The sequence below is a fragment of the Solanum dulcamara genome, chromosome 8, assembly GCF_947179165.1.
Source record: "Solanum dulcamara chromosome 8, daSolDulc1.2, whole genome shotgun sequence".
NCBI lineage: Eukaryota > Viridiplantae > Streptophyta > Magnoliopsida > Solanales > Solanaceae > Solanum > Solanum dulcamara.
In genome coordinates, this window is record NC_077244.1 from 64,078,576 (window position 1) to 64,105,169 (window position 26,594).

General features: G+C 31.5%; 1 protein-coding gene, 1 long non-coding RNA gene and 1 other non-coding gene across 3 annotated transcripts; 2 read left to right on the forward strand and 1 right to left on the reverse strand.

The window, feature by feature from the left end:
• Nucleotides 1-5: 5 nt before the first annotated feature.
• Nucleotides 6-5,862, reverse strand: LOC129899458 (flavin-containing monooxygenase FMO GS-OX-like 4). The gene is made up of 7 exons (XM_055974437.1): nt 5,093-5,862; nt 3,443-3,513; nt 2,762-2,914; nt 2,493-2,575; nt 1,268-1,403; nt 1,006-1,179; nt 6-434 (listed from the first exon to the last, which is right to left on the reverse strand). Exons 1-7 carry the CDS (start codon nt 5,730-5,732, stop codon nt 222-224), a joined length of 1,470 nt encoding a protein of 489 aa, XP_055830412.1. The 5' UTR covers nt 5,733-5,862; the 3' UTR covers nt 6-221.
• Nucleotides 5,863-9,650: 3,788 nt separating this feature from the next.
• Nucleotides 9,651-9,721, forward strand: TRNAG-GCC (transfer RNA glycine (anticodon GCC)). Its single transcript has one exon. It is a non-coding gene; the product is annotated as a tRNA-Gly (tRNA).
• Nucleotides 9,722-20,545: 10,824 nt separating this feature from the next.
• Nucleotides 20,546-23,052, forward strand: LOC129900378 (uncharacterized). The gene is made up of 3 exons (XR_008769607.1): nt 20,546-20,776; nt 21,678-21,728; nt 22,818-23,052. It is a non-coding gene; the product is annotated as an uncharacterized LOC129900378 (long non-coding RNA).
• The last annotated feature ends 3,542 nt before the right edge of the window (nt 23,053-26,594 follow it).

The window sequence follows — 26,594 nt, forward strand, 5'->3', positions numbered from 1 at the left end:
TCTGGTTTGGAGAATTCTAAAATGTCAAACCGAAAGACTTTTGAAAATAAATGTACAAGCATAGAAGTAGCCTGAATATGTTTACAAGCTGGAAGACTTGCATTAAATTTCAATGGCAAGAGTTACAATTGAAATTAATTGAGGAATTTCCAGGTTTTACTATACCTTTTGATTTATTCAGCTATATATTTTCATGCAACAACAAAATTAATCAAAAAGAATCATCTTGAGAGCTTCTGTTCTTGAGCTAGTTCAGGAATATATTTTACAAAGTCTTCATGAGCTTGAATGATCAAGTCATCATCGTCCCACTCATCACGGTATGTCTCAGGCAGTATCTTTTTATTCTTTCTTGAGATAAAGTACATTTGCTTTCTCCATTCTTCAGAGGGTGGAGATCCACACTCAGCAGCCAACCAATCATCGTAGTCAAACTATAAAGATGAGGATTGTTAACGAGGCACGAACTATATGTGTGACACTCTTTTGGTAAATTATAATACATAGATATTGAGCACCAGAGCTACTTTCTTAGTATAAAATGGACTTAGCCATTTGGTGTAAACATGCCCAACATTTGGTGTAAGCGTTTAGCCATATATACAGAAGTAAACATGCCCAACAAGCGCAGATATTCATATCTCATAAAGGATGACTATGATGTAACCGTGCTAAAGAACCATGACAAGCCAACTTGAATGCGTTCACATGAGCAATCTACATGGATTAATGACAGAAGCTCACTACACTCTAGTTCTTCAGTTTCGATTTTTTTTCTCTGTTTTCTTTCTTTTCTTTTTCAACTATACTAAGCTGATGTAACCGAGAACTTCTGTCTGTTACGGGTAGGCATGAAGTATTCCTTTGTTTGTAAAACATTTTACCCCCATTCCAACCCCAGAGAAGCTCTCAAAAAACAAAAAACAAAAAGGGCAAAGGAGATGACCCATAGAACAAAACAGAAACCTTCAACCATTCGACAAGGGTTTTTGGCAGATGTTATACCTGATTGTCATCCATATTGTGAGTGTACCGTTTTGGAATGCAAGAGGCTGCCATGGATGAGTAGAAAGCTTCAATATCAGCATTCATATCTTCCTTTGAAGGGAGAGAAATGCGACCAGATAAAACACTAGCGATCCACTTGCTTTGCAATTCACACAAGAAGAATGGTATAACCTAGTGCCAACCACAGACAAATATTTTGTTCATGTCCACCATATAAAATGTAAATTGATAAACCCAGCACAAACCCTCTTAACTTTACCTTCCAAGGCAGCCCAACAAATGAAAGACTTGGTGCATAGGCTGGTGGGAAAATGTGCTTGTAAAGTGGAACAACACGGTTGTCATCGACAGTTACTATCCCATTAGTTTCAAGGAAAGGAAAATGATATTTGTACCTGGGAAACATAGATTAGCAACATTCTTGATACTTCATCCTTTTATCAGTTAGACTATCTTGTAAGATTACTAGCAATTATTTTTATTACAAAAGTGAAGGTCAGAGATCTCTCACTATGAATTAGGAGGTCTGTACCAAACTCACATAAATAACTAGTATTCATTTTAACTGAAGATAACTTCACTTCTTTTCTGCATCCAGAAACAGAGAATTTTACACTCCTTTTGCTAAACTGACAATATCTAACCAAATCTGCCCCACTAAACTGTCAGATTAAAATAGATAACAACTGGATTTTTGACGTTCTATAGGCTATGAAAATATTAATAGACATTCTTTTAAGCTTATAGTTAGGGGTTGTTTGGTTGGTGGGAAAAGAAAATATTAATAGACATTCCATTAAGCTTACAGTTAGGGGTCGTTAGGTTGGTAGGATAAGGATAATAATCTCGATATATCCCATGAGGTTATTTTATCTTGCGTTTGGTGATGGGTATTTTTTTGTCCCGAGATTATTTTATCCCACCATATTAGTATAAATGGTGGGATACGTTATCCCATATAGAAGGTACGATAAAATAATCCAATGGTGTATCCTTGTCTATGCCATCCCATCAACCAAACAACCCCTTAAGGTATTGAAGGGCACATGGTTTATTTTGAGATTGGCATACTCGAGAAGATTAACTACTTAATTTACTGTTTTTAAACTTTAGATTAGATTATTCTTCTATGCTGACAGTTAAGGAATTAAACATGTAACATGGGACAGGGTTCATTTTGAGACTGCCTACTCGAGAGCAGATCAACTACTTTATTTACTGTTTGTAACCTTTGGATCCATTATCTACCCTTATCATGCCAGTTCCTTATTGATTATCTGTTGACCTCATCATTCTTTTGCTTTTTTATAAGGTCAGTTCACCTCGTCATTCATATCATTATGACCCTCAGAAAAACAGACGTGCATTACTGATTACCCTTCATTTTTCCTCAAAAAGAAAAAGAATAGGCTATCAATGTCGCATTTCTTTCGTTTTCTTTAACTTGGGAGAAAAGGAAAGTTTCACTAGGACTAATCACTCACCCTGTGCAGTGTAGGATGATGTCAGCAAGGATTTTGGACCCATCTTGAAAATTCACACTACCATCACTGCCAACACCTTCAATCTGCATCATTTATCTTGTATCAATTTTCTTCTAATCAACCGAAGATTCAGTATCAAGTGTTTTTCCTTTTTCTTTTTATGACATAAGAGGATTTCATTAAATAGCATCCAGGGAATGCGAAGTACAGACTCAGTATCAAGTATTGACAAACCTCCACATGAATAAACAAGTTATTAACCACTTTACCATATCATGGAGCCAAATATTATCATAGCCAGGAAGCTTCAACGGAACTCCACTTGTAGCTGATCTAGAAGAAATGTGGACCTCTTTAGCAACTTCAGCAATTTCTCTAGAGATATCAGTAGCACTAGCAGCACCCCCTATCAGCACAACAACCTGGCAAACCATTTGTCATTTACTCTGAACATGGTACAAAAGGTAGTATGACATGTGATCTGGCAATAAGATGATACTATTTCTTGAGAAATATTTATCAGAGCTTGGAAGCTGATAGCATTTTCCCCAAGTCATGTCTAAAGCTCAAATAAGCGTACACGTATGTTCATTTCTAAACAGCTTCCTAAGAAAATAAGGACTACTATAACTTGTAACTATTAATATTCATTTATGTAAAACAGGTAGATTTAAAACTTAAAAGTTATCTGTGTTTGTGGTGTCATCCCTCATATATCCAGTGCTTCATGCAAAAGTAAGACTTCAATAATAGAATTGTCCAAGGACGTTCCCGTTCAATAATCTATTATGCCTAGCCTAAAACTTCAAGTAATAGAATATCATAGAACACTTTTAGTCCGTACAATTAAAAGATAAACTTCCAATAAGTAGCATAATTGAAAGAACTACAAGCATTTCATTAATTCAGAAACATCAACATCTTAAAGAAACAATGAACCTGACACATACTTGGTCTTGAAAAGGGTCAGGAACACGGTAGTTGTGGCTGTGAATTTGCTTTCCAGGCCAAACTTCGATTCCTGAAAGGCTAGAGGCCTCCAGTTAGAAACTTCAAAAACTGCATATTGACATAGTATGTCAATTGTTGTGGCAACACATAGATAATCTTAAAGCTAATAATATAGTATTGGCATAAAAATGATGTTAAAATGGAAAAAAGAAAAGAAAAGAAAGAAAACTTCAGCCACACTTTCAAGCAGAAATAACGTTAATTCTTGAATTTCTACAATACTTTATGGCTATGTCATAGGGTCATTCTGAACAAGAAGAAGAATGGAAAAGAGGTGCCAATTCAAATCGTAACTCAAAATATTTTAACTGCATATAAACCATAACAGGAAAAAAAATACTTATCACATGTGTGCCTCATGAGTGAAACAAAATTATTTCTGAGCCCAAAAAAGGCTGGAATCTTTCTAACGAAAAAAGATTAATCTTTTATCCATAAAATATTCATTCTTTGTCATGGACACTGCCTTAAGAAAACAGAAAGATAAAGGGAGAAACCATTTCAATTCAGACAGGTAACCAAAATTTCCAAACTGCTTGCAACAGAGAAAACCATGACAAGCAGTATACTCGTAACGCTGATGCTAATAAGGATCAACTTTGATTGCCCACAGGCTACAACATATAAAACAGTAAGTAGGATGGTCATGGAACTATTAGCTCAATGTACAAATACTTGAATCTTCATATTAAACGTTATTACAAAAACAAAGATTTCATCAGCACTTTAGACTTATTCCCTCAACGAATCTATAATTACCACAAAGTGGAACATGACTATGAGCGATAAATATATAAATATGCCCTTTAACTTGGCTTCAGCTGGCATATATGCCCTACAACTTTAAATGTGCACAAGTAGACACTTAAGCTTGTATAAAGCTGCACAAGTAGACAAACACATTCTATGTGGCATAATACACCTAGGATGCTAGGTAGGACGTGAATTGCCACGTAGGATGCCACATAAGACGTGTGTATCTATTTGTTCAACTTTTGAATAGTTTAATTGTCTACTTGTACACACACAAATTTGGAGGGAATAGATGTCAGTTGAAGCCAAGTTAAAGGGCATATTTATGTATTATGGCTATTATATTTAAGTATGAAGAATTATAGTACGATTGGATCGCCAATTACTTGAAATCTACATGCCAAACTTGGTTATGCATACAAAAAAGTTCATCAGCATTTGACTTAGGCATAATACATAAATATGTCATTTCAGTTGCCTTCATTTCATATTTATACCCTCCAAATTTACACAAGTAGGCACTTAAACTTGTATAAAATTGAACAAGAAAACACGTGTGTCCTACGTGGCACAATAAGACGTAGGATGCCACGTAGAACAAAAAATCATCGATGTAAGATGTCAGGTAGAACGAATGTATCTATTTGTTCGAGTTTTGGATAGTTAAAGTTAGAGTTCATACTTGCTGGCTGAAGCCAAATTAAAGGTCATGTATTATGTCTTTGACTTATTTCATCAAAGTATCTATAATTCCCAAAAACATAAAAGTGAGTAAAGGAGATAGTACTTTATTCAACATAAAAGAATTAAAGATCAAACTTTTTTCAATAAATTACCAGGAATATAAGCAATTCTTGGTTCAGTATAGTGTCCATTACATACTACAACAGCATCATACTCCTCATCAGCAAACACAGCATCATTTTCTCTCTTTCTATAACTAACCTTCCATTTCCCATTATCCAACATTCCCACATACCTCACTTCCATCCCAAACCTCACAAGCCCAATAATCCCAAAATCAACAGCAAAATCATTCAAATAATCCAACACCTCCCCATGACCCGGATACCTTCTCGGGTCTCTACCGGACTTTTTCTTGGCCACAAACGGGTAATCCCCAAAACCCATTACTTCCCGAGGAAGATTAACACGAAGAGATGAATAAAGACTTGAATGAACAATCTCCCGATTCGGGTCGATCCCAACCGGGTCCGATTCTGTATTGGGCGTGTAGACCCATGTGCCACCTAATTGATTTTCTCGTTCGAATACAACTACGCTGTGACCTTCTCGTTGGAGTTCTCGGGCCGCGACGAGGCCCGCGGAGCCCGCACCGATAACGGCGACGTTTTTGGAGGAATTTTGAGGCATAGAGAGGATGGGAAAATGGGATGAAGCTGGGGATACAAGTGTCATTTGCGTAAGTGTGCGAGAATAAAGTTGGTTTGAAGAGAAGACACTTCGAAGAATCATAACTGGTTATATTTTTAAGCCTTTTTTGTTTGGTTGAGTGTTGTGTTTGTATATGTTTTTTGTGTTTTGATTTGTTTAGTTGTTGCATAAATGCATGTGGTCATGTGGTAATAGGTGGACCCACCCGTGAATCTTGGTTGACTCCTCACCAAATTCAATGTTGGCTTAGAAATCAAAATTTTATAAAACTCTATGTGTACAATAACAATTACGACTCTACAAGACGTGTTCAATTTCAGTTAGAGTTCTTGGAGGCTATTTAATCATAAATTCTAGTTTATCTTCATGTATGACCGTGGACAGTGGAAAAATAGAATAAGATGGAGCCTACCTACTTCCTTAAGTAGGCATCTCTAATATCTTATTTGCTATTGAGATATTGACAAAGATCATATCAAGATGTGACCGCTCTTCTTGACAACCAAATCCTTCAAGAAGATCTACAAAGGAGATCTAAATTATCTTAGTTCGAAAAATACGCTACTAATGGCCATTAAATTACTGAGAAAATTCGAGAAGAAGAATCAATGGAATAAACATATTTGTATCCACATTGTTTATCAGTAAACTTATGTATCTTCATGTACTCACAATCTTGATAAATAAAATTATATTTTTATCTGTTTTGTGATTACAGTTATTGTTCATACTTGAGGAAATTTTGTTAAAACAAATTAGCACACCCAGTAGGACCAAATCTACCCATTCATCGCATCTCTCACAAATCAAATCTACAAATCTAAAGCCACAAAATCATAAAGGTGGAAGTTCCATTTTTATGGGTAATTCAAGTCTCGTCTTTGAGTTTCATCAAGTTTACACTCGGACAAGCCTTGATATATAGGGCATTTGTATATGTAGACATTATAATTTTATGGAACTCTACAAGACGTCTTCAATGGAACTCTACAAGATGTGTTCGATTCCAGTTAGGGTTCTTGAAGGTTACTCAATCCTAAACCCTAGATCATCCCTATATAAATGATAATATATTCTCTTAATTAGTAGGCATTTCTAATATCCATAAACTATTGGGATATTCACAAAGATCATATCAAGATATGACCGAACTCTTCTTGACAATCAAATATATTAAGAAGATCCACAAAATCCTTTCATGGAGATCAAATAAATTTCAAGGAGGTCCACATCATCCCAATTGGTGAAATAAGCCACTAACAGCACTCGAATCACGGAGAAATCTCATGAGAGAAGAATCAAGGGAACAAATAGATTTGCACCCACATTGTTTATCAATAAATTGTGTTTCTTCATTTTTTTATTTGTGATTGCAATTTATTTTCTATCACTTTTAAATATTTTATAAATAAATTGGCACGCCTAGTGGGGACAACTAGTAGATTTGATTTGTACTCATCTCTTCTCTCAGTACAAATCAAATCTGCAAATTTGAAGCCACAAAATCGCAAAGGTGAAAGAATGAGTACTTCAAGTCTTCTCTTTGAGTTTTATCAAACCTACACTCCGACAAGCCTTGAAGTAGGGGGCATTTGTAGGCATCAAAAGTTTGTGAGACTCTACAAAACGAGTTCACTTTCAGTTAAGATTCTTAGAGGCTACTTTATCTTAAACCTTAGCTCATGCCTATATAAGGGTAATATATTTTCCTTTAAAAGCCATCTCGAATATTCAATTAACTCTTGGGTATTTACAAAGAGATCATGAAGACATCAAATATTGTCTTTCTCAAAAAAGTGATCTCTAATATACCATAAACTTTTGGGATATATAAAGATCAAATTCTTGAGTATCCTATAAACTCTTGGGTATTCATAATTATCAAAATCTTTAATATCCCATAAACTATTAGGATAATTCAGAAAGATCAGATCAAGATGTGGTTGAACTCTTCTTGACAACCAAATACTTCAAGAAGATCCACTAAATCCTTTCATGGAGATCAAATAAATATCAAGGAGGTCCACATCAACCTAGTTAGAGAAATACACCACTAATTAACCTCGAATCACGGAGAAATTTTAGGAGAGAAGAATCAAGGGAACAAACAGATTTGCACCCACATTGTTTATCAATATACTTATGTTTTTTCATATTTTACTTGTGATTGCAATTTATTTTTTATCACTTTAAAATTTATTGTAAACAATTGGGATCCCTTCAATATTTTTGGCTACATATGCAATAGTTGTTATCCATATGTTGAAAAAGTATACCAAATAAAATATATTTATAATACACAAAGCTAATGCATGTATTATTTTTTTTCTAATGTATTTTGTCAAACAAGCGTTTCAACAACATGGTAGGTATCTTTACTAAATTTCTTCATCAAAATTGAATTGTTATTCTTTACGATCGCCCAAACTAGTTGCCCTTGAACTGTCGATATCTATATTATTTTACACCACCGCGAGAAACAAAAGGACCTTAGAGTTTCAGTTAGGGAAAATCGGGGGGGGGGGGGGGGGGGGGCGGAGGTAGAGGACTACAAAGTGAGAAATCGAATTCTCACCAATAATGTGAAAGTTCATGTAGCCAACCAACTGAACTACTAACATCCTTTTTTTCAATTTGATTTCCATTGTTAATTTTGACAAATTTATTTATGATAGCAGATAGTTGGTTTAGGACAAAAATGTCATTTTTCTCCCTTTTTATAATATAATAGACTTTTTTCATTAAGGGCTATATATAGAAGGTAACCCCTATACATTAGGACCATTTTGATCCTTTTCTCGGTATTATTCCATCCCGTGTGATCCTATTCTTTTTCAAGTTTAATTTATTATTATTAAAATAAAAATGTAAATTTAAATACATATATAAATTTTAATTTATATTGAAATTTGAATGTCTCATTTTAAATACACATCTGAATGTCAAGATATTGTATTAGAATTTTAAAATGATTAATCAAGACTCTATTTTTTCAACATTTAAATACATAAAATTTGGTTTTGCTAAAAAAATAATAATTATAAAATCCAAATACAATGTTAAGTTAATCTAATAAGATATATCAATAAAATAATTTAAAAATTATTTGACAATTAGAGGTGATGATGACTAGCGATGGTTGTTGTAGGTGTCAATTGGGGATTTTGTTGGGTGATGGTGATGGTGATGGTGATGGTAGTAGTTAGTGATTATGTATGGTGGTTGACAAAAGTAATTAACAATAGTTGTTAATCATGGTGGTTGGTGGTTGAAACTAATAATTGTGGTGGACGATAATGATAGGTAATGATGGTGGTGAATGATGACGGTGATTGATAATATATAGTTGTGATTGGTTTTGGTGATTGTTGTTAGCAATTAGTCATTGTAATAATAGATGATGGTAACAACTGATCACTCATGTGGTGATTAGTCGCGTTGATGATTGCAGTTGATAAAAGTTTTTGTAAGTGGCAGGGATTTGCAGTTAATAATGGTAGGTGGTTGTTAACCGTGATAATAGATGTAGTGATGCTCTATATGCCATCTTTATAGAAATATTTGAATAGATATTTTAATAATATTCAAACTTTGCTATAGATCTTAATCTTTTAGATCTATTCGGATTCATTAAATGATTGTAAAATTTAAAAATAAACATACTTAATTATTGAGATTTAATAATTAAGATTCAAATCTAGAAAAACAAACAAACTTAATGACTGGAGTATGAATAATTAAGTTTAGACATTTATTAAGTGCAAATAAATAAGGTCTTAAACTACTCCAAAAAATAATTTTTAAAAATTTGAAAAAATTTGACTTAAATTTCATTTTTTTCTTTAGTTAGTATATTTTTGTTATAACAAGCAAATATTACATATCATATGTTAGATCACAAATTTTTAAAAACTTTCAATAATATTACTCTCAAAACCTTTTTAAAATGGTATCACAGTTTAATAAACTTATTTCTAATAACGTATGTTTGAGTTAATAGCACCAGTGGTCTAGTGGTAGAATAGTACCCTGCCACGGTACAGACCCGGGTTCGATTCCCGGCTGGTGCAAACTTTATTCGGTTCTACATTTTTTTTCAGCAGCCCATTTAAGCGAAAAATAGAAACAAAACGATTTCTATCTTAGGTGGATCACAATGCCAATCCTTCTCTTGGGCCTTTGGCCATATTAGCTTTCAACTTGAGGTTTTTCCAAGTGAAAATTTTATAAATGTCATATTTAATGTAATTTTGATTTTTTAAATTTTAGGTAATAACAATAAAAAGCTTTCAAGTTATAACAGATTTAAAAATAATATGTATTAATTAAAGTATTAAAAAATGAAATATATATAATTAATAAAAAATGGAATAAAAAATGACATTGTATTTAGTTATCATAAAAGTTGGGATTCTCATCAATCCTATATATTAAAAACCTTAATTTTCTTAATCAGATGATTTTCTCCATTTAGTTGGACTCTATTTTGGTTTATCAATCTACTAATTAATATCCTAATTAATATTATCATCTATTGTTTTAGTTTCTCTTTCCTCTATCTTTTTACGATATTTTTTTATTGTTTTGAAAATTGATATCATTTTTTATTTTTTTTATTTGAAAATCATTTTTTTTATTTAGTATTCTTATTACTTAAATCTGTTTTATTTTTTTAATCTCTCCTTAATATTCTCACACAATTTTCTCCCTTAATACCCACATTAGTTATTTTTTCTTTATTTTTTTTCTTTTTCTTCACTATTTATCTTCAATACAAATTTTATGTTTTCATTCATGATTTTAAATTAATTTATTTTTTATATAAATTATGTAAAGTAACATAAAAAAATCAGTATGAAATATGGCAACACTCATTCAATCTTGATTCAATAAGGAGAAAATAATATGAAATCTTAATTAAAACTGATATCTAGATTGAAATTTTAGTTTTGAAAAATAATACATACACAAAGTAGTAAGAATTAAATATTTTGAAATTCAATTTAGATACCAATTGCATATTTTGTTACACTTAAGCTATCCACATGTATATCAATTGGATACAACATTAACGAATTTTAGCTTGGCTTACTCGGTTGAAATCTTAATTATATATTGTATTTTCAGCTGGATATCAATTAGATATCAATTCCACACATGGTTAGACTTTTCCAGTTGCATATCAGTTGGATACCAGTTACATACATTGGTAGACTTAACTTTTCAAGTGGATGCCAATTGGATACCATGTAAATACCAAATGATTATCAGCATTAACCAATTTTGGTTTTTGAGTATAGATTTAAAAAATAATGCATACACAAAGGATTAAGTATTACACATAATAAATATTCTGAAATTAGAATTCGTTGAGTTAAAAGACCAAAAACATTAAAATATGTGTTTGTCACAATTAAATAACTAAATTAAAATAAAAACAAAAATTATGACTAATTTTCAGCAAGATAATTTGAATATGTCTTCCTGTTGTGTCCCTCCCGACGACATGTGTTGCACGTAACATATAATTTCCTCTATTTGAAAATCAACATACTTTCCTGTTCCATCGTAAATTTAATGTATTACATAATACCAAATAGAAATAACTTTTATACATATTTTATACCAGATTCATGCAAATGCGTATACATTTTATAACAAAGTCATATTAATTTTATACAAAGTGTGAAAATACCTATATAATGGCACAGTATATCAAATTTTCATACCATTTTAATACCATATATAACTATAAAATAGATATCAAAAAAAATAATAACATATTCTATAACTATACCAAAATCATAAATGTAGACGAATTGAAGATTAAATACCAATTTCATGCTGATTATAAATCATATCATATCAACTTCATATCAAATTAGTATAAACTGTAAAGAAAATCAAAATCTTATCCCATTATGTCAATTACATGTCATTTATATACACAAAAAAATATATTGCGTACTAGTTTGTGACAACTACAAAATTCATACCAAATTCGTGACAACTACAAAAAAAAAGAATCAAACTAAATCTGTACACATTTTTCACATGTATATTCACATAAAAATACCATTTTCAAGCCAATACATAAGTTTAGACTAAAAAAATAGAATATATCCAATTCATAATAATTTCATACTAACTTCGATAACAAAATATTAATACAAAAATTAAACCAAAAACAGTAGTAATTCCAAGTTTTCACCTTCCAATGCATAGTAATGAAGTTAAAAATAGGATGATTGCCGAGAACATAAAAGCACTTCGATTGATTACGGTAACCAAAACCCCATATCTACCAGATGAAAGATTTGATCTTGAGGCTTATGATGCTTTAGTAAATTTACAAATCGAAAATGATGTCGAGAGTGTGATTGTTGGTGGCAGTACAGGTGAAGGTCAATTGATGACCTGGATGAACACATCATGCTCATTGGTCACATAATCAATTATTTTGGTGGATCAATCAAAGTCATTGGAAACAAAGAAAGCAATTCCACGAGTGAAGCAATGCATGAGACAGAACAATGATTTGCTGTAGGATTTAGATTAGAAAGTGTTTGGAATTAAGTTGAAGTAGAAAGGAAAAAAACTGAAAGCACACGAAAAGGGTGAAAAATTTAGGCGTGGATTATCACCCAAGATTGTAGTGATTTGATTTGATCCCATTAATGCGTTGTCAGATTGTATTCATCTCTCTCCACATAATTATCTCTTATTAATTGTGATATAAATAAAAAAAATTATAAAGAATTTAATTTAAACTAATTTTAAATAAATAGAGATATGTTAAGATTTGAGAATAAAATGTTATAAGTTGAACATACTTAAAACTACATTTAAAACTTAAAATATTGACTCTTAAATACATGTATGGTGTAATTTTTTCTTTTTCCAATTGGAACCCCTCAAGGCTCAAGCTATTACAAATGATTCTTTAGTGAAGAAATTTTAGAAATAGATAACATTAGGTAGAAGTTAGGCTTCTTTAGCTATAGTTTGACTAATTATAATGAAATTTTTACAGAAATACACAACATATAAAATTATATTTTCTAAAAGTCTCTATCATTTCATAATCTTTCAATAATCCCTTATTTTATATTTCTCTCTCCAACCTCTTGATACATGCTAAATTTATTCCTAAACTAGAGGCTATATTTCCACACCCGTTTTACAACTTCCTTTTCAAATTTTATTTATTATTATCAAAACCTAAGAAAATTGAAGAAAATCATCATTTTCATCTTCGTTCCTCTCTTTCAATTTCTTTGGTGGTTGTTGAAGTTCTTCATCTTGTTCGTTGATTTCGGTGCTAATATGGACTCTAATCCATCATGTAGTGTCAGTCTTACCCAAATAGGTGATCCTCCTCAAGTCGCTGGTGAATGCGAAGTTGTTCATGAAATTGATGTTCTTCTTCAGTCGAAAAATCTTGTACAAACAGAGGAAGTTTCTCAAAATGAAGAACTTCCTCAAGTTGAAGAAGTTCATCAAGTTCTCCCTCAGAGGTGTGATTTCGATTCGGCTGAGGTAGGGTTTCGTGAAAATAGTTTTAATTTTTTTTCATGATCCATTATTAGCATTGAAACATCAACAACGGAAATAGAAGAAACCTGATACAAATAATCAAATTTGATTCGAGGAAATTTGAAAGATGAGATGTTTGAAAATTGATACAATTAAACTTGATTCAAAAAAATAAAAACTTCATACAAAGAATCAAGCTTGATACAAAGGAAAACAGAAGTATATAGTTGAATTTGATACAAGAAAATCTGAGATGTTTGAAACTTGATACAGTTAAATTTTATTCCAAAAAAAAACTTGATATAAAGAATCAAATTTGATACAAAGAAATTTGAAGTATATAGTTGTACTTGATTCAAGGAAGTCTAAGATGTTTGAAACTTGATACAATTAAATTTGATTAAAAAAACTTGATATAAAAAATTAAATTTGATACAAGGAGAATAGAATTATATATATAACTTGATACAAAAAAAAACTGAGAGTTTGAAACTTGATACAACTAAACTTTATTAAAAAAAAAAAACTTCATAAAAACAATCAAACTTGATACACAGGAAAATAGAAATATATAGTTGAGCGTGATACAAGGAAATCTGAGATATTTGAAACTTGATACAATTAAATTTTATTCCAAAAAAAAACTTGATATAGAGAATCAAATTTGATACACGGAGAATATAAGTATATAGTTTAAATTGATACAAGAAAAACTTTTTGAATTTTTCTTCACGAATGTTTATGGGAATAGAATTCAAATTTTGAAACTGGTTTTGAAAAGAATCTGTTACATTGTCATGGAGAGAGTTTGAATGACAATTAATTTGCGTGATTTTTGGGATAGAATAATTGATTTCCATTTTTTATTCCTTTTTTAAACTCAACTGACAGCTTTTCTTATGTATCAAGTTGTGCCTGCCTATGAATCCCGAATGGACACTTTTTAAGGATTTTTTGTGGAATTGAAAACGGTATGAACAAATGGAAATTTTCTCCAGTATGGAATTCCTAAAAATTATACAATTATAATTCGCAGTAATATTATTAGTTATTATCAGAGTATTGTTAAAAGTGGCTCTTAATACAAGTACAATATTTAATGCAGCGTGTTAATTGTGCATCGGTATCTTTGTTAAGAAAAATTTAGCATAAATCATGTTCACTGATGACTCTGAAGTATAAAAAGATCATTTTCATAATTAAAAAAAAAAAAGGAATTGTGTTGCATGATTTTTTCTTCTTCATTGATTTCGCTATATCACTGATCATTACTTATACGATATTGATACATAATTTTTTTCTGTTATTACAATATTTTTTTACTTGAATACATCCATACACTATTTATATAAATACATTTTAGGAATGAATACACTATAAAAACACTTAAATATATTGATACAAATGTATATACTTAACAAATATACTCAAATATACTTTTAAATTAAAAAAAATAGCTATTAAATGAATAGTATGACATGAAAATTGCTCAGACAACTCTAAAATTTGCCTTGCCTCGCTATGGTCATAATTGACTATTTTCATGCATGCACGGCCATGATTGACTATTAGTATTAACTTTAACTAATACTAATAGTTTATTTAATTTTTGTCAAGGTGAAATATTTTATCCATGTGAAGTGTGAAGTGACATTTTTTTTTAAAATAAAAGAGAGAATATAGTACACATACCATGATGAGAGTGTAATAAAAGAGAGAGGTGTGTTTCTCAAACTAATAAGTGATAGTTTAGGTTCAGGCATGACCTATATTATCAATTAAAAAGGTACATGGAATTATTATATTTTAATTGTTAAAATGAGATTAAGAAGATAAAAAATTATTTTTTACTTATTTAAAAGAAAAAAAACAAGAATAGAATTCTTTAAAAATAATTTTTTTTATCAAAATGCCTTCGTAGTAATTATTCAACGATCTGATAGTAATCCCGTCATTATTTTTTATCTAGACAATGATAGAAAATTTCTCAATATATATATATATTATTTTTTTATTTCTTAATATTTTACTAATTGAAGTAGGATAACTAATTTAAAAATCATCATTATGAAAAAAATGTGTTTTAAAAAAAAACATATATTTATTTGAAAAAAGAGCATTTTTGACCCACTAAGTAATAATAAAGATATTTTTGAAACAACTATTGAAGACAAGTGTATTTTTGAATTAAATTATTAACTGAAGACATGTATTTTTGTTCATTTCACATAATTTAAGATCATTTTTGATTTTTTTCAATATTATTTATAGTATCATTTTGAAAAAAAAAATTGTACAAATGGGATGACGCACATGCATATGTGTCCACAAACTAATTTTTATGGCAAAACCCATCGGTGGCCCTTAAAGTTCGCACCAACTTTTACTTAGACACCTTAACTAGGCTTTGTTCATTTTAAACACTTCAAATAAGGCTTCGACGTGTCATTTTGACACTTTGTGCTGACTTGGCACATTGCGTGTGCTGCACCCATTTTAAGTGCGTGAAAAACATTTTTTTCTTTAAAAATATATTATTATTATTTTGTTGTTGTTCTTTTTCTTCTTCATTTCTGCCATCATTTCTTCTTCTTTTTCTTCTTCATTTGTTCTTCCTTCTTCATTGCATGTTCTTCTTTTACAAATCCCTTTTACAAAACACAATCTTTCTCCATTTTCTTCAACATCCATTTGCCCAAAATCCATAAATTCCCCTCCCCCAATCTCTCCAGAAGATTCAAGAATCGTTGATAGACTTATTCACATATTCACTAAGCCTTTTGATTGATCAAAAAATCAAGAACTTGATGAGTTGGGTTCAAAGATTACTACTTGTATTGTTGAAATTGTTCTTAGAAATCTGAGAAATTGGAGAATAGCCCATTTGTTTTTTAATTGGACTTCGAATTTTGTTGTGGATTCTTTAATGTTTGAATTCTTTAATAATTTCAAAGAAAATAATTTTAGATTTGTATTAATCTTGCCGGAAAAAATGGAGGTTCGTCGGATTTTTTGATTCAATTTGATTTATATTTTTGTTTGTCATTATAGCTCCATTTTTTTCTCTTTAGATGATATGAATAGCATTGGATGAGTGTTGGAGGAGAAGAAATTTTGATGGGGTGGTGGAGGGGTTGGGGTGGGTGGGGTTGGAGAAGATGACGGCGGAGTGGGGGAGCGGTTGGGGTTGGGGTGGGTAGGGTTGGAGAAGATGACAGCGGGGTGGGTGGGGTTAATAGTTATTAATTTTTATTTTAAAAAAAAAATATTATTTGGATAAAAAAATGCCACATGTCATCAAATTATTGGTCATTTTTTCTATTCAAAAGTCATTATTTGATAATTATTTTTGATATATATATATATGCCATATGTCTTTATTTAATTTGTTGTTTTTGATACATCAGACGAGTGCATTACACACACTTAATATATTTTGGTGATTATCAAAAAAGTGTCAAAATGACACATCGGAGCCTTACTTGAGGTGTCTAAAATGAACAAAGCCTAGTTGATGTGTCTAAGTGAAAGTTAGTGCCAACTTTAGGGGGACATCGATGAGTTTCGCCAATTTTTATATAAAAGAGGATAAGATTTGATAAAATTGTGTGAAGAGCATATTTAATTTATGATGCTAGTTTGTAGTTTTCATGACTAATTACTTTTAACTCTTTCATTATCAATAGTTATTTCCAAACTCATTAAGTATGGTTTTTTTTTCCTTTCTATAATTACAAGAAGAAGATCCCATTAATTAATTAGATGGGAAACAGGGAAATTACTGAAGTATTAGCCAGTCAATCAGTCATTAACCAAAAAAGGAAACTTTCCATTTTAGAAGAGGGGAATATATAAGAAAAGTAAAGTAGAATTGATACGAGGAAACTCAACCATGTATTATTAGAAATTATGGAAATAATAGTAATTAAAATTTTAAAATTTTAAGATGAGAAGAGGAAACTCGAACATGGTTCAATGAGGCAAACAAAGAACTTTTGTTACAGAAGAATGATAATAAATAAAAAAAATATATCTAAAAGGAATAAAGGATAGCAAACAAAAACTCTGTCCTCATTAAATAAATATAGGAAATATTAATACTAAGTCCAAAGTAATTTTTTAAAAGTATAAATTTAAGTATATACATATATATACACACTCCTACATTGTTAGTATAAAAAAAGTAAATTATTGGTGAGACAAAAATGATTGGCCAAAAAACAAGACATAAAGGGTCACATGCAGGTACGAAGATGACTTGGATATAGAGCCCGTTTGAATTGGCTTTAAGTTGGTCAAAATCAACTTAAAGCCCATTTTTAGCTTTTGGACGTGTTTTTCTAATGCTGACTTTAAGCCATAAAGTTCTTAAAGTCAGTCAAAAATGAAAAGTTAGGATTTCTAACTTTTTTTCCAAAGTGCTTAAAGTCATTTTCTTTGACCATGGAAATTACTTTTATATCCTTTATATTTTAATTAAATTCTCAAACTACCTTTTTTTATTCTTTTAACCCTAAAATTCATATCATAATCACTTTTATCCAAACACTCAACTGCATATTTATAAAAATAACTTTCAGCATTTTAAAGTTCTAAAAGCACTTTATACATAAAAGTTATTTTTTTTAAGCCCATCCAAACGGGCTCATACAACTCAAGACAACTGCACATCAACAACATAATTATTATAATTTTATTAAAATAAGTGGACTACTCTTTGATGCCCTTTCAAGTCCTCCAATGGACATATTTCCTTAAATTCTTGGAGATAATAATTAGTTCAAATAAATGTATGTATTTGGTACATGAGTTGACACGAATAATATACACTTATTTTTTTTTTTCGACTTAAAACTCATCTGATTAAAGGTCTGTTCATATATAAACTAAATTAATTAATCTTGATTAATTGTATAGTCTAAGTAATGATTAAATGGTCCAAACGTCAATCCACGTCACGTCAGCTATGTTTTTTCACCCATAAATTATTGGGATGAATACGAATATAGAGGTTATCCAATAGGGAGAAACCTTTTGATCTGACTTGATATCTTATAATTATCTGAAATAAGGAAGGGAAGACGTTGGATTATACTTCTAAATAGAGGTGAACCGGGTTGATTCGAATTTTTTACAAATCAAATTAAATTATTTGTGTCGGATTATTAAATCTATAAATCAAACCAAATCAATAAAAGTCATGTCAATTTTTCTCGAGTTTTTTCGGGTTTTTCGGATTTCTCAGGTTTTTCATAGTATCTAATATAAAACACAGAGCAGTGCTTCTTAAAAAGAGTTCTAGTACAAAATATCAACATATAAGATGGAGAGAGAACACTGTTTGAAGTTTTAACTTTATAATATAACTTTATAAGATAAGCTTTTTTTGTATATTATTTAGATGGGCTTCTCAAGTCCAAATCTAAATGTAAGAAAGAAAACAAAAATTATGAAAAAATTTAAAAAATTATTTATAAATTACATTTTAATAAATATTTTTATGTATAACATAATTTAAAAGTAGTATATCTATAATCGGGTCGGTTTTGGTTCGATTGACTTTTTTTAGTTTAAACCAAACCAACCCTATAATGGTCGGATTTTTTTTCCAAACACCAAACCAAGTCAAACCAAATCACTAGTCATATTTTTTTTTCCGATTTGATTCGATTTGTTGATTTGATGCAGTTTATCGGTTTGCCATGTACAACCCTACTTCTAAACCAACCTGTATTTGTAATGGAACAGTAAATATTCTGTCATTCTTAATTAAAGGTTGTAGATTCAAATCTTAGATGTGGAGTCACCTGTGCTATGAATTATAGATAAATTCTGTAGAAGATTGTAGCTCAATTCTCATTGACTGCCATTATAGACAACTAAAGCTAAAAGAGAAAGGGAGGAATCTTATTGATTTGAGTAAAATTAGAGAATGAATGGAAAATGATATATCACAATGTTTATATACCACTTTCTATATAGCTTTCATCAACTAACTCTTCTAAAAAACTTTAAATGCTTCACTTAACCAATTCCCTAACGACTCTGCTAACTAACTTCGGCAGTGAAACATATTTCATCACTCCCCCTCGAAGCTGGTAGGTATGAAGACATTCAGCATATTAAGCTTGCTTACTAAAAACTCATGTTGTGGTCGTGGCAATCCTTTGGTCAATACATCTGCCAACTGATCCATGGAACTCATATGTACTGTTTTGATCAAACCTTCTCTAATTTTCTGCCTGATGAAGTGGCAATCTATTTTTCTGTGTTTAGTTCATTCATAAAACACAGAATTTTTTATAATTTGTAGTGTAACGCTGCTATCACTATCCTTGATCACAGGTGCAGTTACCTCATTATCCAGTTTTTTCAACAAAGCAGTTATCCACACAATTTCAGAGACTGCATTAGCCATGCTCCTATACTCAATCTTTGTTGAGCTTCTATAAATCACATTTTATTTCTTTGACTTTCAAGAAATTAATGAACTTTCATGCTTAACAAGAAATCCCAAAACTGGCCTCTTGGCATTAAGATATAAAGCCCAATCTGAATCACAAACGACTGTTAATGAATTTGAAGCGTGGTTGCTTAATAAGATCCCTAGTGCTGGCTCTCTTTTGATGTATTTCATGACTCTAACTGCTACATCCAATTAGACTTCTTTGGTTGCTGCAGAAATTGACTAAAAGTCTGTACTGCAAAGGCTATATCAGGTCTAGTTAGTGTTAAATACAACATCTTCCTAATCAACCTTTGATATTTTGTTTTGTCCTCTAGTATATCATCATCTATTTTCTACATCAGCTCATCAAGCTTTTGTATTGTCAGCTTTGTGTTAACCTCCAAGGGTGTCCATGTAGATTTAACAAATCCAGACCCCAATTCTGATATAATTTCAAATGCATATTTTCTCTGGTTCATTAGAATGCCTTTATATGATTTGGTAAATTACATTCCAAGAAAAAACTTCAATGTACCTAGGTCTTTGATCTTGAAAGCTGCATGTAGGGAAGTTTTTATGTTATATCCCATATTTTTTTTTCTTCACAATAGGACATTTTTGAGATAACGGTAACAAGTTAAGGGCAAAACTATGTTTGATTTTGTTGGATACATAATTCTTATGACTAAATTGAGATTTGGAAATATTGGAAAAGTTTAAGGGTAAAATTGGAATTTCACATGTGGAAATACTATAAAAGGTTAAGGACAAAATTGGAATTTCACATATGGAAATACTACAAAAGGTTAAGGACAAAATTGGAATTTCAACTTGGGAATATTAGAAAAGGTGAGGGGCAAAATGGTAATTTCACCTAGGAGTCTTATATCTTCCAACTCCTAGAATGTTCAAGAGAATTGGAAGAAGATAGAGGAGCCAAAAACACTAAGGAAAAATAAGAGAGAGTTCGGCCAAGGCAAGGAAAACATAACTTCTTGAAATTTCATCCCAAAAATTACTTTCTCTTAGTATTCCTACTATATTAAGGGTCCTTTATAACATGGTAAACTTATTTTGGAAGATAGAAGACTTGTTTGGTTGATTTGAAGCTTTGGTAAAGTGAAGAAGTTGGAAGGAAAAGGTAAGAATTAATCTAATTTCTTTGTGTTATGAAGTTTGTTGATGTTGTAGTATGTAGAGATGTGTAGAATTTATGGAAATATGGAAGTTTGCATGATGAGTTTTACATATGTATAAATCCATGTATATGAAGATTTTGGAGGCAAGATAAATTAAATTTTTGTGTAGTATTTTAGTAGTAGTTATGGAGTAGTAGTTATGGTAAAAATTTTATGTTGGAATTGGAAGTTGAATGAATTTATTGAAGTTGGAAATATGGGTTAGGTGATGAAATGGAAAAAAATTAAGTTTGTATAATTTATTAGTTGTTGTTATGATTTTTGGGATATAAATAAAGTTTATATGGTGTAAGTTGGTATTAAAATGGATTGTAGGAATTATGTAATTTTAGTATGATATTATAAGAATATGGAGGTAAGTTATTAAAAGTATGGATTGTTGTTGTTGATTATGAAGTTGAAAGAAGGAAATGAATTTGATTATGAAGTTGAAAGGAAAAAATGAATTGTAATAGTTTTGTTGCATTTATGAATTTTTTTGGGTGAAATATGGAATTGATGAATATTGGATAGTTTACTTGAAATATTTTTCACTTATGTTGGAATGAGTTGAAATTAATTATGAACATGAAATATTCATATTTATTTGGAAATGCAAAGTTGGGTTGAAAGTTATTGCATTAGTTGGAAAAGAAATCAATTTATGTTATGGTGCGTTTTAAATTGATTATTGATGGTATCAGTGTTGTTGTTGGCTTGGTTGTTGATATGGTGGCCGAGTTGTAATCTCGGGGTTGTCATATATATAAGGGAGATGCTGCCGAAATTTTTGTAGACAAATATTGATAGAATTGAATTCTTAAAGTCTTGTGAATAGTAATTGGTAAATGTGACCAATTGTAGATTTTGGAGGAAACGGGAGTTGAATTTGGACAACCGTAAAAGGTCGATAAGGTATGTAAAGTTTTACCTTTTCTTCTCTTGGCATGTCTTAGGTGTAATAGATTTGAATACGAGCCTCGGGGATGAATCTACTCTTCCGAATCGACACCTAAATTTGACCTTTTTCTATTCAGTAGAATTGAATTAAGTATTTATGAATATTTTTGAAAAATTGTCTAAACCTCTAGAATTTGCACAAATAGGATCCAAATACCTTGAAACTCTTATAAATAACGTTATGATATTTAACGCGCATAATTTAGATACGCCACCTCATTTGACCGAGGTGGGCCCCACTATTCTGAATTTTTCTTTGTTATTCTGTTTGGCTCATGTTAGGTAGAATTTGAAAGAAACTCTTTGCTACTCTTCCAAATATCATATGATTAATTATTCCGTTAAGTTCCATAATATATTCTGAAATATGGAAACAATTTCAGAAAATTATTTTGACATAGACTATCGGGACATTGAAAAGACTTACACTATTATTATTACTCAAGTATTTTTATATATGATTTGTTATCAAAATTATGCTATCGAGTCTGTATAAATATTTTGTATTTTAAATTGCATTTAGTCTCTCACTACTCTACTCGTGCATACTGTAACCACTTTTTCACTGAGCCTGGGCCAGGATATGTTATCAAGCGTACTTCTCTGCATTTTTTCGCCATGCCCCGACGTGAGGGGGCAGGTATGACATGTACATGGGTTGTGGTATATGTTATGCCACGGAGTTATGCTGTGCCATGTACATATATAATATGATATGATTTGATTTGATATGACCATCTGATATGATATGATCTGTTACGGAGATATTTCCTATTCTGGTGTTATGATGTGTTGTGGCGCCAATGACAGAAGGGCGACCACGTTTTGTTCACCGAGTCTCATGAAATGGGGCCGGATACGGCATATGTATTTGCATATATGATTTGGATTATGATAAGTATTTTGAAATTCTGAACATTTATTTCGTTTTCTACACATACTATTCCGATTATGATTTTAATTTATTACAATTCATGCTTTACATATTCGGTACATTTTTCGTACTGACCCCCTTTCTTCGGGGGCTGCGTTACATGCCCGCAGGTACCGAAGTTCGATTTGCTGATCCATCTGTTTAGGACATCTGCTGTGTTATTGACAGTGCTCCCTTGTTCGGAGCTTGTATTTGGGTACTGACTTTATTTCTGTATATTTAAATATGTTGGTCAGGGGTATGACGGGGCCTGTCCCGTCATATGACTATGTTATCATCTGTAGAGGTCTGTAGACAAATTATGTTGTGGGTTTTGTATATATATGGTTTGAGTTTTGTGTGTTTTATGACGGTCTATCAACCCTCGTGCCTATATCTACTTTTATGATATATTTAGCAATTTCTTCTAATCACTACATATGTTTATTCGGTTAAAAAGGCTAATTTGGGATTAGGGTACGTTTGGGTTCCCAATTCGGGCACCAGTCGCGGCCTACGGGGTTGGGTCGTGACATTTTGTCTCCTCGATAATGGATAGATTACTGCCTATTACCAACATGTCATCCACATAGATTAAGATAATGACAATGTTATTTCCCTTCTTCTTTATGAATAATAAATGATCCAAACAACTTCGAGTGACACCTGAATGGATTAATGCCTCAAATAGTTTTAGGTTCCACTGTCTACTAGCTTGTTTTAAACCATATAGGAATTTAACAAGTCTACAAACAATGCAAGTCCAGACTCCCCCTGACTTGGTAATCCCTAAGGAAGCTACATGTAAACCTCATCATGTAGATCACCCTACAGAAATGCATTATAGACATCTAAATGGTGAACATGCTAATTATGTTAGGCAACTAGGGATATGACAACTCTCATAGTGGCATTATTGACCATATGAGAGAATGTTTCATAATAATCAAGTCCGTCCTGTTGATTGTAACCCTTGATTATCAATTTGGCCTTAAATCTCTTTACCATGCTTTATACTTCACCTTGTAGATCCAGCTACAACCAATGACAACTTTACCTAACGATAAAGGAACCAAGTCCCAAGTATGATTGAGATGAAGAGCCTATAATTCAAAATTTATGGCTTCAATCCATCTACAGTCCTAAATAGCTTCCTGATAGAACTTAGGCTCATAAACTAAGATGGGCCTAATGAGAAGAAGAAATAGCTTTATAAGAGAGATAAACATCAAATGATAGAAAACATTAGCAGTAGTCTGCTTAGTAAGATAATCAACATACCAATAAGGTGCTTTAGAGACTCTTTGGGACCTCCTAAGTTGGGTTGGTTTAGATAGTGTGACATCAGGTGCAATGTTAGGAGTGATCGGGGAAAAAACAACAAGAGACATAGAGGGTTGAGAAACTGGTGATTGTACAAATATAAGACTACTCTGATAAACTACCAAAGGGCTAGGAGGAGATGAGGGAACAAGTTCATCCACAAGAGAAGTATTGCCAGAGAGATCAATCTCAGAGGACCAAAAAAATTGTTCAACATGGGAAGCAGGCTCAATTGTAGTCTGAAAAGGAAATATATTCTCCCTGAATGTAATATCCCTATTGAGAAAAAACTTTTGCTTAGCTATATCAAACAAAATATAGCCTTTAGTAGTAGAGGAATATCCCATGAAGACAGAAGGCACTGCTTTAGATGCAAATTTGTCCAACTTATGTAAAACACTAGCATAACACAAACATCCAAAAGTTCTGAGATGGTCTAGTGTGGGTTTCTTACCAAATAATAACTCATATGGAGATTTTCCTCCAAGGATTGTTGATGGAAATTTGTTAATAACATAGGTAGCAGTAAGGACACAGTGACCCCAAAACTTTAAAGGTACATGTCCTTGGAATCTCAGGGCCCTAGCAACTTCAAGCAAATGCGTATACTTCCTTTCAGCTACTCCATTATGCTGAGGAGTATAGGTACTAGTTCTCTAATGTGTGATCTCAAGCACTTGAAAGAAAGGTTGAAACTTAGAGTTCATAAACTCCCCTCTGTTATCTGATCTAATTATTTGAACTACAACTTTAAATTGAGTCTGAACCATTCTCAGAAACTTTTTAAGTACTATTACAACATCACTTTTAAATCTTAGCAAAAAAATACAAGTAATATAAGAGAAGTCATCAACCACAGTCATAATGTATTTATTTCCATCAATTTTTTTACATGATATGGTCCCCAAATATCTAGATGTAGTAACTCAAAAACCTTATTAGAAGTGCTAATAGAAAAATAAAAATGATGTCTACTATGCTTAGCCAAAGAAAGCAATTCACAGCCAGCTACAATTGATTTACAATCATCTAGTTCATAACCAAATAGGTTTTTTATTGAATGTAAAATTCCGAAAGTTGAAAAGTCAAAACAAAAGAAGAATCTAAAAAAAAATTTGACCGCCTCAAGTTTGTACGACTCGTAAGGTTGTTTATAACTCGTAGAGATGAGTCGTAGGGGTAATGTATGAGGTTGAAATTCGATTAAGACAGGAAGTGGGTCTACGAGTCCAGTTACGACTCGTAGAAGTGACGACGACTCATAGGAATGAGTCGTCATTACAGGGTCTGAGTTCCTGCACATGACCAATCTCAGGACTCTTTCTACGACTCATTTCGATGAGTCATAGAAGAAATTATGACTCGTAGGGATGAGTTGTATGGAAGGTTCAGAGAATTAGAATCTCACAATTTTTTCAGGCTCTGCAGGACGAGACATTTCTATGACTCGTCAACCTATCTACGACTCGTAAGGAGGCACTCGTAGGTTCCTTCGACCAAGTTTAATGAAGGGTAGTTTGGTCTTTTTCCTATACTTTATTAATGAATGTGGACGTTTTTAGGACTAGGTTCTTAATTAGTAACTATGCTAAATACTCCTAAACCTATTATTCTCATATTAACTCCTAAATTCACAAAACCCTTCTCTCCCAAGGCTCCTCTCAAAGATCTTTTTCTTCATCAAGCAAGTGCTAGGGTTTTCTTCAATATCAAGTCTCCTTTTCAATTCCAAGGTCAAATTCACCAAGGTATGTGGAAATTCATCCATGGGTCATTTTACCCATGGAGTTCCAAGGTTCTTCTCAAATTATTATTATGATTTTCAATTCAAAATCTCTAATTTCATGGTTATGAATTGGGTTTTCTTATTCATGATGAATTATATGATATTTGACTAAATTGCACATCTAATTGGTATTATTTTCATGAAATATGTATGGATTGATATAAGTAGTATGATCATGCATGTTTTCAATCCGATTTCATGATTTTCAATCAAATTATTTATGTATTCAAGTTTTTACCCAATTTCAAGTATAAGCTATGATTATTGATTTCAATTATGATCAATATAGAAATTTCATGCAAGTTATGAAAGAGGTGACTTAAGATCCTTAATTAGTGACCTAGGAACCTAATGACATGTATTATGCAAGTATGATTTGTGATATTGATGGCTTTTACTCACATTACAATTATGATATGAAAATGAGCTACTCTATGAGTTTTAAACATATGAACAAGTCTATGATATATGTTAAGTATGATTACTATGTTATGTAGTTTGTGAGATTTGACTAAGCACCGAATGAGGCTTGAGGTAGGGGTTTGACCTACGGGGTCCTTATATAAAGTCTCTTGTTTCATAACTACGTACCACCGTAGGTTTTTCCTTTAAAGACTAACTAGTGGATCCACATATAGAACATGTTCATGACCCTCTTAGCAGGGTAGAGTCTAACTTGGCAAGTAGATTATGTTAGTTATGTTACTTTAATTATAGTTTGCATTTTTAAATTTTTATTTTTTTCTAAAAATAAATAAATTTGTCAATCTCTCACATCGAAAATCCTTGAAGGATTTGG

Excerpts from the sequence above, each read along its gene's own strand:
- LOC129899458 (XM_055974437.1), bottom strand. The coding sequence starts at position 5,732 with ATGATTCTTCGAAGTGTCTTCTCTTCAAACCAACTTTATTCTCGCACA. Across the intron at positions 2,915-3,442 it reads CTGACCCTTTTCAAGACCAA|GTTGTTGTGCTGATAGGGGG; the intron begins GTATGTGTCAGG and ends ATGGTTTGCCAG. Across the intron at positions 435-1,005 it reads ACAATATGGATGACAATCAG|TTTGACTACGATGATTGGTT; the intron begins GTATAACATCTG and ends TCATCTTTATAG.